The 17,436-nt window shown below is 47.2% G+C and overlaps 1 protein-coding gene across 8 annotated transcripts in view; it reads right to left on the bottom strand.

The window, feature by feature from the left end:
- The window catches only part of ATP2B3 (ATPase plasma membrane Ca2+ transporting 3), a 120,382-nt gene that overhangs the window by 47,346 nt on the left and 55,600 nt on the right, over positions 1-17,436 (bottom strand). For 4 of the 8 annotated variants that reach the window (XM_081177202.1, XM_081177199.1, XM_081177196.1 and 1 more), the window contains 6 exons: positions 13,969-14,166; positions 12,273-12,530; positions 11,510-11,635; positions 8,470-8,595; positions 4,126-4,164; positions 2,276-2,317 (listed from right to left, as the gene is read on the bottom strand). In XM_081177202.1, the coding sequence (XP_081033328.1) occupies positions 2,276-2,317; positions 4,126-4,164; positions 8,470-8,595; positions 11,510-11,635; positions 12,273-12,530; positions 13,969-14,166 (789 nt within the window). The remainder of the gene's footprint in view (positions 1-2,275; positions 2,318-4,125; positions 4,165-8,469; positions 8,596-11,509; positions 11,636-12,272; positions 12,531-13,968; positions 14,167-17,436) is intronic. The other 4 variants (XM_081177200.1, XM_081177197.1, XM_081177201.1 and 1 more) reach the window with 2 other exon arrangements.

Below are 17,436 nucleotides of genomic sequence, written 5' to 3'. Positions count from 1 at the left end.
GAACCACCGACCTTCTGATTGGGAAGTCCTAGGCTCTGTGGTTTAACCCACAGTGCCACCCGTGTCCGTTTCCACATATATCCCCCCCCCTAAAAACCCCACCAGCTGAATTTCTGTTTCACAAGGGTCTGGGTCACAGAAAAAGTGGCAGCCCCATCCCCTGACTGCTCTAGTGGGGCTCCATTCCCTGCAGCACATCTGGTGCCATCAGGGATGGGGAAGCCTTCCCCTTCTGGGGGCCGCATCCTGCTGATGATCGGGGCCAAAGACAAAAGCCCATGGGCCAACAGGTGTGACTTTGTACAATTTGCCACTTTCCAGCCATGCAAAAAAGAACAGCAATAACCACCCCGGAGTCCCCGCCTCTCTCTCATACCCCCCCAAGCAAGCAAGAGGCAAGCAAGAGTTCATGGACACATTCAAGCAGCCAATGCACTTGAGGAGGGGGTGCAGTAGCGAGGAGTGTGGCCTGGGGGGAGTCCTGTTGAGGGCCAGACACAGAGGAGTGGAAAGCTAGATTTGACCCCTGGCTTGATGTTCCATTCCCCTGTTCCAGATGCTTCCTTGGGGGAAATAGGAATTTGCCTCCTCCTAGGGTAAAGTCGAGTGAAGAGCTGGTTTCTTAGAGGACCAGTTTCAGATCTGTCTGCAGAAGGCAGCACACACAGGCATCCACACTGTCTCTTGTTGCCTCTTTCGCATTTTCTCTCAACCCACAATACATCCCAGCTGTCCAAAAATATATACAGCCACTCTAGTGCAGTCTTATCACAGGAATATCTCCCATTTAGAGACAGTGGAACTAAATATAGTTTAATTGTCATAGCCTCTCCCAGTGAACTCTGGGAATTGTGGTTCCCTGAATGAGATCTTTTAGACAAAAATCTCAAAACTACAATTCCTAGAGTCCTTTATAGGAAAGTCCTTCTAGTGCACAATTCAGGTGAACAATTCTTTACATGGTAGGTCGAAAAAAGCTTGTGCTCAGTTGGACAGCACTTTCGAATACTTACATACATGGCTATTGAACCAAGAGAAACAAAGGCGTGCATGCGTGCGCACACATGCACACCACTCCTATCCCTTGTGATTCTAAATACCCAACACTGTCTGACATGCCAGCATGTATTTTGATAACACTCTCCCACTAGCCTTTGTACAAGATGCTTATTTCCTGTGAACCATAGGAGTGTCAGGTCCAATACTGGAGTTCCAAAATCTCTGAGTTTATATTCCAGCTCCATAACTGACAAATATATGCAATCTCTGCACTTTGGTACACCCCTGTCTGTAAACAGGGGATATTTTTATTCTTTTGTAACAACTACAGGAACTTTTCTGGTTGTGTTGGCTCTGCTTATTCTGAGCAGCACGTGGCAGGACAAGGACTCTCTTAGTGTGACCAGAGGCAGAAGGAGATCAACCCTCTTGCTTTCATAATTGCACAGAAGGAAGAATGTGGAGAGGTGCAGCTTGGCGTGCAAAGGTTGGAAAAATTGTACCCGCTTGCCAACTGACCAGGATAAATACAGCTTGGCTACCTTTTATGATTTTTAGGTCAGTTGCCAGAAAAACAAGGGGCAAAATCACTCTACCCCTCAGTCCTCATTCACATGTGTGTGTTTTAAGCTGTACAGCTAGGTGAATACAAATATTTTGTGTTGGTGCTACCAAGGGTTACCATCTGAAGACCTCCAAAATCAGGAACTCACTGTGAATTTTTAAGAAAATAATGTATTACATGTGTCAGAACATTTTAACAGCACTTCATTTGAATATACCACCCTTGTAATGTATGAAATTGAAGTTGTTTTGTGCAGTTATGGTGCATGTCACAAATCAATGAGGTTTCTCGTTTGCCTTGAAATGAGAAAGTCTCAACTGCTAGACTTGTTCAGAATGTATGGGCTCTGCCCACAACTTACCCAAACCTCACTGGGCTCTGCTCCTGTCTCCATTGCAGGCTGGCTCTGGGCTTTGCTCCCCAAGTTAGCAAGCTTATTACCCAGCTCCACCTCTCATGTATTTCAAGAGATAACAACCCTAACAGGAGCTCTGCATGCTTTTGCCTCTGGTCACACAAGGTCTTGCTTTGCTTTGTTTAAACATGTCAGTTTTCTGAATGCAAATTACATATAGGGCTAGGAAATCTAGAATCAGTCTGTTAAAGCCTGGTGATGACTAACTGTTTCCACTATGGATACTACTCCAGCTAAATGTAGAACTACAGGGGAGGCATTCAAAATGTGTTGGGGGAGTGTCCCGGGATTTTTACCTTTGTTCTGATTATTCTCCACTGCCCCATCCTGCTGCTTTCCTACAACAGAAGAAGGGAACGCAAACACAGAACGCTTGAGAACAGACAACACGGCACCAGCACAGAACACACAGTATGGAGACAGCATGGGCATTGACAAACACCCACCCCATCCCACTTTGCCCCATGGAAGAAGCTGGCTAGGTGACTTTACAAGGACATATGGACAGGCAGAGCATCTATTGAGAAAGAAAATGGACTTAATCTGGAATGCTCCATTTCTGAGTCAGTTAGCAGATTTCCTGCTCCACCCACTACAAAACCACACACATAGCCCAGGCTGGGTGTGATCAAGAAGGATATCTTATTGGTTGTAGAAGTGCAGAGGGTGGGAGCTGGTTAAGGCGGGTTACTGTTAGTGCACAGTGCTCAAGGTGAGAGAGAAAAGGAAGTGGGACAGTTTAGTGTCTGGTTAGGCTGGACTTGAACTGCATCCATTGAAAAGAAATGGGATAGCTTCAGATCCCACTGAAAAAGAGGGGGTAGCAACTGACTCTGTCTCAACCCATAGCAAGCCCTGGATGTACATGCAGAATACATGGATATAATGAAGTGTGCATTAATACAGCAACAGATATGCATATGTTTATTGGTTATTTAAAGTGAAATGCACTGAAAAACAGCATGTTTCCTACTATAGAGGATGTTTCTTAGGGAAGCCCATTAATATTGCCCTATGAGGACCTTTAGAAAGCTGGTAAAATGTTACTTATTTTGCAAGAGAATGGGAATGTACATATGTGAACTTTTGCTACTGATTCTGTGGTTTGGCTGTTGGAGTTGATGCAGTGTTTCCATGGATGCAGCCACGCCCCCCCCCCAATACAATTCCCTCAGAGAGTGACAGAAGGTCACCAGATACTGGTATTTTTAGGGGAACTTGCTTCGCTCCACTGAAAGCAGCAGCAGCAGCAGCAGCAAGAAGAAGATCTGTCACATCAGCTGCTCCAGAATTCTTCTGCAGCTTTCTAAAGACGGGAGGGGCTTTTGGCAGAGGACCAAGGCTGGCATTGCTGGGCCCTCAGATTGGTAGGATTGTGAGTTCTAATGTGGGCTCTGTGATCTGGTCATGATGATCCACTTGGCTCCCATCAGGTGAGATCCAAGCACTGCTGCTTCCTCCTCCATCCCTGCCCATATATTATAAACTGCTGCGGCTTTGACAGCATCAACTGCATTCCCCGGGATCTCCTGCCAGGGTTTCCTTTTTGGTTTTAATGGTGCTGCTTTAAAAAGGATTGATTGTGCTGCTGTTGCAATGTTGCAGCGAACCACCCTGTTGCGCCTCCGGCAAGTTGGATGGCAGGTAATGAACAAGCAAGCACGCAAATAACCTAAATGGCAGCAGTGTGGGTTGTCTGTGTTGCAATCACAGCTGACAGCAGTGCCCCTTCAAGGGAGCTGTGGCCTAGTGTGTGCATCTCTATGTGTGTGGAGGAATTGCTGCCTTCTAAGAATGTGTAAGGATGAAGGGGAATGCTTAGAAATGCATGTTGTCAGTGTCACATGGTGGGGTGGCAGCAGCATGCCTCTGATTGACAGCTGCTAGGAGGGCAACGAGGACGGTGGTGTTAGGGATGCTGTCCTCATGCCCTGCTTGTGAGCTTCCGAGGGGCATCTGGCTGAACATTGAGAGGAACAAGGCTGCTGAACCAGGTGGTCCTCTGGCCGGAACCTGCCAGGCTCTTCTAATGTTCTCACTGGTGGGGACATACGTGTCATGGATGCATGTCTAGCATGCATGGCTGGCCTGTCTGGGAGCGTATGCATGTATTCTGAGACGCAGATATATGCCCTTCTGCACATACCCCCCTTGTTCTCAGTTTCGGAAGTCTCTGCATTAGCGTCTAGGGGAAATGAATGAAAGAAGGGACCATGGGAAAGAGAAGGTTGGAGTGCAAGAGGAGGGGAAGAAGTGCAAGAGGGGTCAGACGTGGTGGGGATCAGGGAAAAGAAAAACAAAACATTAATAAATAAATTTTCAGGGTGAACTGACAGAACGCAGCCGCCAGGGGGCCAAAAGGCCCTCCTTTCCCAATGCTCCTTTCTGGGCTTGGTCCTGAAGGCAGGTTCAGAACCAGCGAAACACAGTGCTCCAATTTCCTCCTCCCCAGAGCTGATCCAGGAGGATATGAAGGCTGATGGTAGACCTGGGTGATATTTCAGTTCAATAACAGTCTGAAACTGGTATGAAGTTCAAATCGTGATACTGGCTTCAGAATTTTTGAGCTGGCAATACATTGTGGCTCCCTGGCTGCCACCAGCACAGGGCATTTTACTCCCTTACTCAGCCTTTGCCCGAGCAAGCTGGGTCAGTCAGGAGGAAAGAGGCAGCCTGCTCCGCTTGGCAAAGGCCAGCACACAGGCAGGCAGGCAGGCAGGCAGGTGGAGCACCTTCTCAGGCTCTCTCTGCTGAGGTTGGGTTGCAGAGGGAGGGAGGGAGCGCGGGGGCAGGATCTCCTTTGCCGAAGCAAGTGGACAGCCTCCTTCCCTTCCTCCTGGTTGCTCCTCTCTCCCTCCACAGCCCAGCTGCTTTTTCAGCCTTTCCCTGTGTTATTTCAGACACTGTTATTTCACTATATTGCAATGGTTAGCTGGTGATATATCACAATGTTGAAAACCAGATATTGCCCAGCCCTTGTTGATGGTATCAAATGCCAACAAGAGATCAGGAAGCAGGAGTAAGGACACACTCCAGCTGTCCTGCTCTCTGCAGAGGTCATCCATCTGACAAAGGCCAACTCAGTTCCATGAGCAGGCCTGAACCCAGATTGGAACGGATCTATATACTACTACAGTGATACCTTGGTTCTCAAACTTAATCCATTCTGGGAGTCTGTTCAACTCCTGAAACCATTTGAAAACCAAGGCATGGCTTCCAGTTGGCTGGAAGAGCTTTCTGCACTCACGCGGAAGCAGTATCAGATGTTTGGCTTCCAAAAAACGTTTGCAAACTGGAACACTTACGTGTGGGTTTGTGGCATTCGGGAACCGATTTGTTTGGCCACTAAGCCATTCGGGAACAAGGGTTCCACTGTACTAACAATAACAATGATGATTTTATTATGTGTACCTCGCCCATCTGACTGGATTGCCCCAGCCACTCTGGGCAGCTTCGAATAAAATACAAAAACACAGTAAAATATCAAACATTAAAAACTTCCCTCTACAGGGCTGCTTCCAGATGTCTTTTAAAAGTCAGATAGTTGTTTACTTCCTTGACATCTGATGGGAGGGTGTTCCACACGGCGGGCGCCACTACTGATAAGGCCTTCTGCCTGGTTCCCTGTAGCTTAACTTCTCACAGTGAGGGAACCATCAGAAGGTTATTATCCAGACCCTTGGTGCTGGATCTCAGCATTTGGGCTGATTGATGGGGGTGGAGATGCTCCTTCAGGTATACAGGGTTGAGGCCATTTAGGGCTTTAAAGGTTAGCACAAACACTCTTAAACATACTGGAAGCCAATGTAGGTCTTTGGACCAGTGTTGTATGTTCCCATCGGCCACTTCCAGTCACCAGTCTAGCATCCACATTCTGGATTAATTGTAGTTTCTGAGTCATCTTCAAAGGTAGTCACACATAGAACGCATTGCAATCCAAGTAGGAGATAAGCAGAACATGAACCACTCTGGTGAGACAGTCCAGAGGCAGGTAGGGTCTCAGCAGGCATATTAAAAGGAGCTGGTAAACAGCTGTCTTGAATGCAGAATTAATCTGGCCTCCATGGACAGCTGTGAGTCCAAAATGACTCCCAGGCAGCACACCTGGTTCTTTAGGGACACAGTTACCTCATTTAGGACCAGGGAGTCCCCCACACCTACTCACCCGCTGTCCCCCATAAATAGTACTTGTGGGGATTCAACCTCAATACATTGACTGCCATCCATCTTCCAACTGCCTCCAGACAGGCACACAGGACATTCACTGCCTTCACTGGTTCCAATTTAAACAAGAGGTAGAGCTGGGTATCATCCACATATTGGTGAACACCCAGCCTCAACCGCCTGATGATCTCTCCCAGTGGCTTTATATAAAAAGCACAGCAGAGTGGACGGAGTCCTGAGTCACCCCACAAGTAAGCACCCAGGGGTCCAAACACTCACCCCAACACTACTTTCTGGACATGGCCCAGGAAGAAGGAGCAGAACCACTGCATAACAGTGTCCCCAGCTCCCAACCCTTCCACGGTTTTTGGGAACGATAGACCAGCAGAGTTGTGTAGCTTTTTTTGGGGGGGGGGGCAACAAGGATCGACAAGGAATGGCCCGTAATCGACTGGTTGGACATTCCTGGATTAAGATATTAATGTCTTGAGGAAGTATAGAATTAGGCTGCCTGTTGGAAACAACAGAAGGAGAAGACTGGGAGGAGTGAAAAGATTTTGTCCTATAGAGCTATTTTCCTTGAAAACTGGAACCTTGTTGAGCTGGGAGTGATTGAGTGGAGTTACTTCAGTGTTTCTACACCTTATGTGGGTCTGAGGTAGTTAATGAGTTGAACCCTTCTTGTACTGAAGGCCCAACAATAAAGAGACAAACGCCGAAGGCTTTGAGTCATGACCAGTCTCTTTTCTGAATCAGACTCCAAAAATGATGAGCCATAATTCGGCAGATGAGTCAACAATGTTGAGCAAGAGTGCCGAGTCAAATGCAATTACACTGTGATGCCCTTTAGATGTTCTCCTGGCCGTGTGGGAGTCACTTATCCATGTGCAACTGAGAGGACATTTAAATGGCCCAATCACATGGGCCTTTCCCATGGAATCAGCAAACCCTCTACCTGCTCCAGGAGCAGCACCTTTTCTGTGCAAAGGACCCTCGTAGTTTACCTCTCTGCATGTGGCTGGGCTATTTAAATGCTCCCAGTTGCATGAGGAGTTGCCTATGAATAAGCAGCTCCTATGTCGCCACAAGAACATTGAAAGGACACTTGTGCCAAAGGACAGCTGGATGGGACTGTTTTACATCAGGGAAAAGAGGTGACCTGCACCTGCACCTGGATCTGGATCAATAGGGCAAAGGGATGATGGGGAAATTGAGAGGAGGGCTGGCAGCAGAGCTGGCTGGTCAAGCATTTCTGCTTCAATTTTTTATTTCCTTTTTTTAAAAACACACAAGTTCTTGTGAAAGTTCATCAGTATTTTAGTGTAGATTTCTTCAAATAAATACATTTTTGTATGCCATTTTGCCTAATATGTGGGAACTAGGTAAGCTGAAGAGAGGCTTAGACTGTCAAGAAGTGAAGCATGTTAGACAAAAGCAGGAATGATGAGCAAGGTCTGTGTAACAGCTGTGTCTGGTTTCACAGATGGAGAAGTCACAGGAAAAGGTAGTAGGGACTGAAAGAGGCAAGATCCAATTCAGATAGGGAAGGTGGTAAAGTGAGGGACAAAGCCAGAAAAGCTGGTGGGCCCAGGAGACTTAATGAGCCCAACAGAGGTGCAGTTCTGTCTCAGCCCTCAAGTTTGAGTCTGCTCTCCACCACTGTAAGAAACCCCTTAAACTGCTATCCAGGAACAACAGGTCAACATCTACAGCCCACAAAATACTTATTTGGTATCCAGTGCTACTGACCAATTAAACATGTTTAATAGTGTAAGTTAAACAGCCGATTCAGGGAAAGATCTGGGCAGCAATATAGTACTGTGTGAGATATTGACTCTGTCCACATTCTACTTTTGCAGCACTTTTGAGTCACATTATTTCCCTCAAATAATTCTGGGCATTGTAGTTTGTTAAGGGCTGGAAATTGTTTCTGAAAGGTAAACGACAGTGCCCAGAATTCTTTAGGGAAAGAATGCCTGAAGGCACAGCTCTGCTTGTATAACCAAGGACAGCAGGATGATTCTAAACTTGAGGGCACTTGAATGAATTTGACGACCTTGAAGGCAATATCTAAGTAGTGAGGTCCTATTATGTTGTAACCATGATTGTGTGCATTGACTTAATACTACACAGATGAGAGACATTGTGGACAAAAGCTGGCCAATTTTGAAAACATTGTTGAAAGACAGACCCGAGAGAGACTGACCATGTCATTTTTGCATTGGTAAACAAATGACTGACCTGAACATGAAGACTTGAAATGTGTCACAAAGGCTACAGATATGCACTGGGGAATGGCTTACCTAGGCCAGAGGGAATACCTTACCTTTTTTGTCTTTCTTTTCCTCCTCTTCTCCACCAGCACCCAGCAAAGTGAAGATAATCCCAGTCTGTGAGTTGACCCCAACGGCTGTAACAACCATTCGCCCAGAGCCTTCCATGACGTGGGTGCCTGGGAAAACAAAGGGAGAGTCCGTAGGGTATCAGAAGAAAGTTGGAAACCAAGCCAGGAGCAGAAGCCTCAGATCCCTTGGAGTCACTACAAGATCCCATAGGCCAGTGGCTATTCAACCGTGCCCTGGGGAACACTGTGGTTCCGTGGAAGCTTAACAGGAATTTCTTGATGAGAAGACCAATAAAGGCAAACAACTCCCCTGAAAGGTAATTTGCCAACCACTAACAATTTTCCTTCAGGATCTGCAGCCACGGGAAAGTACAGGGTGATTTTTAGGTACATTATGTTTATGTGGGACATTGGTGAGCCTGAAAGTCCTGGCCAACACTCTGCATATGCCCCCTAGACCACCCTCCAGGATCCTTTGTAAATGTTCATGAGTGTTTTGACAGACAAAATGAGGCACAAAAGGTTTCCTGAAGGTGGAAAGTTTGAAAACCATGGGGTGGATGCCTACTAAGTGTTGCTCAGAGTAGACCAATTGAAATGAATGAACCTAAATTAGCAAGAGTCATTCATTTCAGTGGGTCTGTTCTGAGCAAAACTTAGTTGAATACCACCCCACAGTTGAGTAAATGATCACTTGGGTAGCCCCACTTCTCCCAGCTTCAGCCCCTTGTTGTACAGGAATTATGGGACTTGGGTGCCAACTGTAGTGGATGGATGAGGAGGAAGATTGTCAGGGTCCTCAAGCAGTGTGAGGTGCCTCCAGCCCCATATTTCCTGAAAGGAGGTGGGGAAAATGCAATTTAGTAGAATAGTAAAAATAATGGGCATTGGTGCGTCTCAGAGGCGCCAGCTTACAAGGGTGATTGGGGGCCCCTATGTCATGTGTGTGATGTTGTGATGTCCCAATGTTGCACATGTGACGTCAAGATGTTGGGAGGAGCCAGAGATGGGTAGGCTTTGGGAAGATGGTGGGAGGGCTCTTGGACCCTGTTGGAGCATTGCGCCTCCCTCCCTAAGCTGGGCAGAAGCTTCCTGGGCTTTGGGAAGGGGGCGCCAGGCATCTGACAGGATGCTGGAGCCCTCCTTCCTCCTTCCCAAAGCTCTGTGCTTTTGGGACTTCGGGGTGGGGATGGCAGTGGCTTCTTTCTCCTCCATGGCCGTCTCTGGATATGTTCTTCTCCCTCCCTTTCACTGTGCTAGGCTTTAGACTGTCTGTGCCCTCTCCAAATTTCAACTCTCCTTAGAATCTTCTCTAGTTCTCTCCCAGCCTCTTCAGAATCTCCTCCAAACCCTCCAGGCTCCTGCAGTAGCTCCTGCAACTGCTCCCTACATGCTTCAGATGTGCTACTGCAAGCTAAATGGTGTTAAGATCAGCAGAGAGAGCCTTCTAAGCTACTGAATAGCAACAACAATAATTTTATTATTGGTAGCCTGCCATCTGACTGGCTTGCTCCAGCTACTCTGGGTGGCTTCCAACAAATATAAAAGCATAAGAAAACATCCCTTCTCACAGAGGTCCATGCATCTGGCCCCTTCATTGTACAGTGGTACCTCGGGTTAAGTACTTAATTCGTTCCAGAGGTCCGTTCTTAACCTGAAACTGTTCTTAACCTGAAGCACCACTTTAGCTAATGGGGCCTCCTGCTGCCACCACGCCGCCGGAGCACGATTTCTGTTCTCACCCTGAAGCAAAGTTCTTAACCCAAGGTACTATTTCTGGGTTAGCGGAGTCTGTAACCTGAAGTGTATGTAACCTGAAGCGTATGTAACCTGAGGTACCACTGTATAGCTTTTGTCATATGCTGAAGACCATACCCTATTATTTCAATAATAAATTGTTTTAACTTATTTTAAGATTGTGTTTTTCAATTGCTGTAACACACCCTTATGGTGAAGGCCGAGTAATAAATCTAATAAATAATAATAATAAGTTGCATTTTGCAGTTGCACTTTGTTTTAAAATATTGTTGCAAGGGTGACTATCACACTTATTGTGAATGGAGTATGGTTTTGCAACAGGAGCTGGAACTGATGGAAGGCAATAGGAGAACTGGCCCAGTCGCCGAGGCAATGGGGGCACACTTCTGCTCCTGACACCCATTCCTACATCATTGGCATATGCCAAAGTCACCATGGGTGCCACAGCAGCATTCGCAAGCTCTCCTACAGCAGAGGTTTTCAAGTTGTGATCCAGGGAGCTCCGAGGGAAGTTTATCTGGGGCTTTGCAAGGAGAAGATCAGCAGTGGTGATAGCAGCTACAGGTGAAGCTACAGGGTGGGGCTTTAAGACTTAGTTTGTGTGAGGCAAGTAGGCCCCCAGCTCCTTAAACCAAAGGGGGCTCTATGGCAGCCACACTCGTCCCTTGCAGATGCACCACAGTGGAAAGGGTTTCCCGAAACCAGAGAATTTGGAGGCTACTGTCAGGGGCGGAGGAAGGGGTGTGTGGTGGGGGCGGTGCGGCCCAGGTGTCATCACTGAGGGGGGTGACATTTGGCGTGCCGCCCGCCTATGACTCCCAAGCCTACCCTGAGCTGTCGAGGGAAGGGGTGGAGCTGTGCCACCTTGCCAGCGGCCTTTCCCCCTTCCTCCTTCATTTTGACAGCTTGGGGGAGGCTTGGGAGTCACGGGTGGGTGGCGTGCAATTGCCCCCCACTCCTGGGCTGCTTCCTGGGGGAGGGAAGCCTCCCCTGAGCTGTCAAAAGGAATGGGGAAGGGAGGAAGGCTACTGGCAAAGCAGCGTGGCTCCCTCCCCCCCCCCCGCCCAGGAAACAGCCTGCCATGGGTGGCTCACTCTGCCCCATGGACGTCTCGCCCCCGGGATGCTGGCCCCGCCCCATGGGACACTGGGTGCACAGGGGCAGCTAGTTCCGCCTCTGGCTACTGTCAGTGCACAGCAACCAAATCAGCACATGATCCTTCTGGCTTTCCTGAACTGCATCCCTTTCTTTCTTGTTCGCTCACCTGACAGCAGCATGGGATCCTTTTCCACTGATTTGCGCACGTGATCTGACTCCCCCGTCAAGGAGCTCTCATCAATCTTGAGATCGTTCCCCTGGATAAGCACCCCATCTGCAGGAAGCAAGTCACCTGGAGAAAGAAGCAGGTCAGAGTCATGGTCTCAAAGAACAACTCTGCTTAGGCTGCAATCCTATAAACACTTACCTAAGAGGAGCAATTCCCACAGGACTCAGTGCATCTCAGGAGACATGCACAGGATAGTGCTGTTCGTCTCCAAATACCACCTTCTGTTCCCTATCCCATCTCAGTTTCTTAGCGCTAGCAGGGGTGCCCATTTAATTACCCAATCCATATACTATGTTTGGAAAATGTGGTCTGCTAGAAGGATGTTCTCAATGTTTGTTCTACCACTGCAAAGCTTTCTGAACCTAGAATTATGAGGATGCCTTCTCCCCCATGTGCCACTGCAAATCTCTTGATAGTGCACCCATGCATCACATCTGCAAGGGAACCTCGCATAGAGGTAGTCTCTTGGTAACTGCTCCACAGCTGTGAACCAGCCCCATCTGATGCCACAAGCACCCTTCATGCAGCAAGGATCTCAAGGATTCCTCAGCAGATGTTAGATCTCAGGACTGTCACAGATCAAATCCCAAAAGTTTATCTTGATATCACCACCCAGGCTCTCCCTGTAACAGTCACGCCTTCAGCAGGCCCCCAGTAACAAATCCAGCCCAGCCCACCCAGCCCCTTCCTTGTCCCTTACCATATTTGATTTGAGCAATGTCCCCGGCAACCAGTTCAGCCACAGGGATCTGGACCTGTTGCCCATTGCGGATGACGGCAAACTTCTGCTCCTGCTCTATGCGGCTCTGCAGACCTCGGAACTGCTTCTCCTTACTCCAGTCATTGAAGGCTGTGACCAACACTACACAGATCACCGAGAGCAGGATGGCAGCACCCTCAATCCAACCAGCTTCTGACTCACCATCATCCTCTGCACTGGCTGCCAGGTTCCCGCAGACTAGGAAAATGGGGGAGAAAAAGAAGGTGTTGGAGAGGGAGGAGGCTCCTATCATTATGACCACATCATCCTTCAGTCAGGGATGACGAACCAAGGTACCTCCAGAAGACACTGGATGACAACTCCCATCATTCTTAGCCACGGAGTGGGGTACAACAGCCTCTAGAAGGCCACCATTTCCCCATACCTGTCTTAAGTCTTCGAGGTTTTTTCTTACAACCAAGTGGTACAGAATTTTTATTAAAGGCAGAGGTCTGGGGCCCTGCTCAGCAGATCACTTTGCCATCTAAAGCAGGGGTGGGGGCTAGACATTAAGATCATGAAGTCCAGAGTCTGAAATTACCTAAATCACCTAGCCCTAGTCCTTCTTCCAGATTGTCAGTTCCCATTCTGTGAATGAGGCAAGTTAATTTTCTGGTGTACATATGTCCCGAACATCTCACAACCTTCAAGTATGTTCCATAAATATAAATTTATCTTGGTGAATTTGCTTGTTGTTAACTACCAACCACTACTACATGGATCTGGATGATTGCCAAAGGCTACCCTAAATGGGTCATTGCATGGGTACGCTTGGAGTGTAAAGCCCAGTTCAGACATGGACTTGTGCAGGAGGACTATGGGAATAGCAGTCCTCTACCTCAGAGGGTTGTTATGCAGCTGAAAGAAGTAGAGAATCACATAATACTCTTTGTACATTAAAAGTACTTCATAGGAACAGGAAAACAAATGAATCAGCAGAGTAGATAAATGGAGCAGTTGGTGGAAAGTGATGGAGAACTCGATAAATTTCAGAAGACTGGAAAGCAGAAATAGTTGTTGATTCGATGGATGTTTCAAGAAGGCACACTGATCTTCTGTTGAAAGACAGATCTTAGTTTTGACCTCAGCTTCGTGAAGCCAAAGGCAGTCTGTGTGGGCCTGGGATCAGGCCTGGGATCCCCAACATATGAAGCTCACCTTGCTTCTACAAGATAGAAGGGCATTCAAGTCTGTTAGCACCTTGGCTGTCGGACACCTTGCCTTGTAATATTAAGCAAGCACTTCAGCACTTTGCTTCAAATGCCTGCTTAAGAACTTATATTGTTGTTTAATGAATGCTAGCTGTCCTGGGATCTTATCTTCAGGTGGGACATAAGGTGACCAGCTAGCTAGCTAATGGGGGAACCTATGGCCCTTCAGGTGTTGTTGGACTTCCAACTCCCATCAGCCCAGGCCCTCACAGCCAATGGTGAAGGATGATACAGCTCAACATCTTCTGGAGGGCCACAGGCTGCCAGCCCTGCTGCAGGGTCTTATGGGAAAGGCAATATCCTAGATAGGCTGGCTCAGAGCCCGCCTTTTTCCTTTAATTCCAAGACTAGCAGGCCATTACCTCCTTGAGAAGGGAGTTCTGCTCTCCAACAGATCTAATGACTCTATAAGGAGCACATCTCACCTTCACTTTCTTCGCCTGGTGGAGCATAAAAAGACAACCCCAGGGAGATTATGGCAGCAATTTCAAGGATGATCAATGTCACATCTTGGAGGGCCTCCCATACTAACTGCAGGAAGGTCTTAGGCTTCTTTGGGGGGATGAAGTTCTGTCCGTAGATCTGCCTTCTCTTTTCCAGGTCAGCTGTGTTGTCCGAGAGGCCTGCGGAGGTGGAGGGGGGAAGAAGAGAGAGCAGATGACATCAAGCTGTACAAGTTGTAATTCCAAAACTAGGTGATTTATGGAGGGCTGTTGCCTGCTTTTCCATAAAAATGCTCCAAGTGGTGTGTAAAGTTCAAATGTACTAGGAAAAAATACATTTAAAAAGCAAAGATTAAAAAACAGTGGATTTCCTGAATTGGTGAGGGGTTGGGTAGATGGCTTTTGAGGGTCCCTTCCATCTCTAGTGTCTCTTTGTGTAATTTCCAGTTTCCAACATTCTTTCTCCCTGTGGCCTAGGCTTAAATACTTGCCCTTGATACGCTACTCTTCCATATGCAAGCTATTTTCTTTTAGCGTGGAGGAGCATCCAGTCAAGTGAACCCATCCCCTTATACTTTGAAATGGTACAGCCAAGACACAGGCTAACTATCCCAGTGAGAAATTCCTGACTACATGTGCCTAGACCTGGGATGGGGAACCTGTGGCCCTCAGATGTTGTTGGACTCCATCTTTCCTGATCATTAGCCATGCTGACTGGGACTTGAGTCCAGCAGGTTCCCCATGCATGACCTAGACTATGAAATGTCATGGATGGAACCAGGAGTTCCCTGTTGCTGTTGTTTGGTTTAAGAGAGACAGGGAGCACCTCCAGTCTATTGCCATTTTGGAGTGGGATTCAATCATATACAGTGGTACCTTGGGTTACAGACGCTTTGGGTTACAAACTCTGCTAACCAGGAAGTGGTTGCTCCAGGTTAAAAACTTTGCCCCAGGATAAGAACGAAAATTGTGCGCCAGCAGTGCAGCGGCAGTGGGAGGCCCCATTAGCTAAAGTGGTACGTCAGGTTAAGAACTGTTTCAGGTTAAGAACAAACCTCTGGAACGAATTAAGTTCTTAACCCGAGGTACCACTGTACTGTACTGGCAAATTCAGGATGTACAGTTATAGTTGATTGGGAGGTCTTCTGCAATAAACCCACTTCCCCCCAAAGTGAGGGAAAGTGAAAGTGAAATGCAGTGGAAAGGTTGGGGCACATTTGCCTTGATGCAACATAATCTAACTTCACAAGCAAATCAGAACAAATGCTTATTATATATCCAGCCTCCTCTGATCTCCCTGGAAACAACTCAGGATGAATGCTCAGGTTGTCTGGAAGCAGCCAAAGAGAGGCCCAAAAAAGTCATTGCCTGGCTTCCTGACTGGTGTGTCCTCTAAGCTGGGGATGGGGAATCTCTGGCCCTCTAGATGCTGTTAGACTCATCAGCCTCAGGCAGCAAAGGCAAAGGTCAGGAATGATGGGAATTGTAGTCCAACAAATATCTTGAAGGCCACAGGTTTCCCAAACCCTGCCCTTAGCTTTCCACAACAAAAGGATATATTTTTGTTGGGAGGAAAGGGTGATGGAATGGAAGTTGTGCACTGGCATTTGGATATTTCACCCAGAATCATAGAATCATAGAATTGTAGAACCTGCTTCACCACAGCTTGGGCTTGGTCACATGAGGATCAACAAAGAGGAATTTGTTCATTCTGTTAAAGGTACTCAAGGACTGCCTATCCCCATATGAACTGACCGGGACCCTGCAATACATGGGGCTGCCTATGAAGACCGTTCACAAACTTCAGATGGTGTAGAATTCAGCAGCCAGGTTGCTCACTGGGGCAAGACAGTTTGAGCATATAACACTAATCCTGACCCAACTGCACTGGCTACCAATTATTTTCTGGGCCCAATTCAAAGTGCTGGTTTTGACCTACAAAGCCTTATGGCGCAGAACAGCAACACCTTAAGGACTGCTTCTCCTCAGATGAACCTATCTGAACCCTGTAATAATCATCTGAGGCCCTTCTTCTGTGCCTCCTCCACGAGGGGTCCTAAGGATGTGAACACAAGAATGGGCCTTTTCTGCAGTGGCTCCTTGTTTGTGGAACGTGCTCCCCAAGGAGGGCTGCTTGGTGCCTTTGTTACATATCTTTAGCCATCAGGGACAAACATGCCTCTTCTCCCAGGCCTTTGGCTAATTAAACAATTGGGGGGGGTGTTATTGTTTTTGTTTATTACTGTGGTGTGTATTTTTGTGCTTTTATATTGTAAACTGCCCTGAGATCCTCAGATGAAGGGCGGAATATAAATTAAATAAATAAATAAATACAGAATTAAAAAATACCCCCAATACTCTCCAACCTTATCTGTTTAGTACTCCCTCTTCTTACACTGGTGGGGAACTATTACGAGGATCAGCTACATACCTGAGTGGGGGCAGAGGCATCCGGACTGTGGTGCACCTGGATGTCAACCAGTGTTAGAAACTCATGTATATAAACTAGGCGCTAAATGGCTCCTTAAACAAAGGTTGCAGTCACCAAAACAGGATGTCTAGTTGCCATTTTGGGGCAAGACGGCTCTAAAGTCTTATTTTCCAAATGATGGACTGACTGTGATTGATTCTCAGTTAAACATCTGGCTAGCTGAGATGACAACCTTGAGCTAGGCTAAGAACGTTGAGAAGAACAGAAACAGAAAAGTCCCTTGATCCAGGGACAGTCCACATACTGTATATATTGGCCTATTCCTCCTTCTTTTTCTTAATGGTGACTGCTTCTGCTCAGGCTGCACAGAAAAAGCCTTTTGGTTCCTGAAATTCATTCTGATTGTGTAGATAAAATATAACTAATAGAATTCTATAGGATGTGGTGTTAGTGTGTGAAAACAGTCAAGATCCGATGGTCCCCATACATGCACCTCCAGATGTTGCCAGCCTGTTGCCTAGGCATCTTCACTTGGCTGGAAGTGGTTGACAGCCAGGTGCAAAAAGCGCCTGGCTACTGGTTGATTTCGAACACTGATATTGGCCACTAAACGCCAGTGTGTGGCAACCCTTGCTCTATACTCTTCTGTATACAAAGGACAGAATGTTCTGAATGTGTTTGAACTCACAGCTGATCTCTCACAGCCTGATCTGCGATATCAAACATTGTGAAAACATTCTAAAGTATTACCACATTTTTCCATATATAAGATGCCCCCTATTTTTTTGAACCCTAAATTAAGAAATCAATATTTTAAACATCAAGCAGAACAACTTTGATATTTTATTAAATATTCAAAGCACCAGCACCGGTGTAACAACTCCTGCTGGTTCCTGGGGTGGTGGGGGTGCTCGTTTGTGGGGAGCAGCACAGCCTGCCCCCCAACACCTGAGATCGCCCAAAGTTGTTGTGTTTTTTGGGGGGAGATCAGCCAAGCCAAGCACCTGGGAAGGTCAGTG

The sequence above is a fragment of the Podarcis bocagei genome (assembly GCF_964188305.1).
Source record: "Podarcis bocagei genome assembly, chromosome: 17".
Lineage (NCBI taxonomy): Eukaryota > Metazoa > Chordata > Lepidosauria > Squamata > Lacertidae > Podarcis > Podarcis bocagei.
The sequence above is the reverse complement of the archived record's forward strand: the minus strand, read 5'-3'. Positions and strand labels throughout refer to the sequence as shown.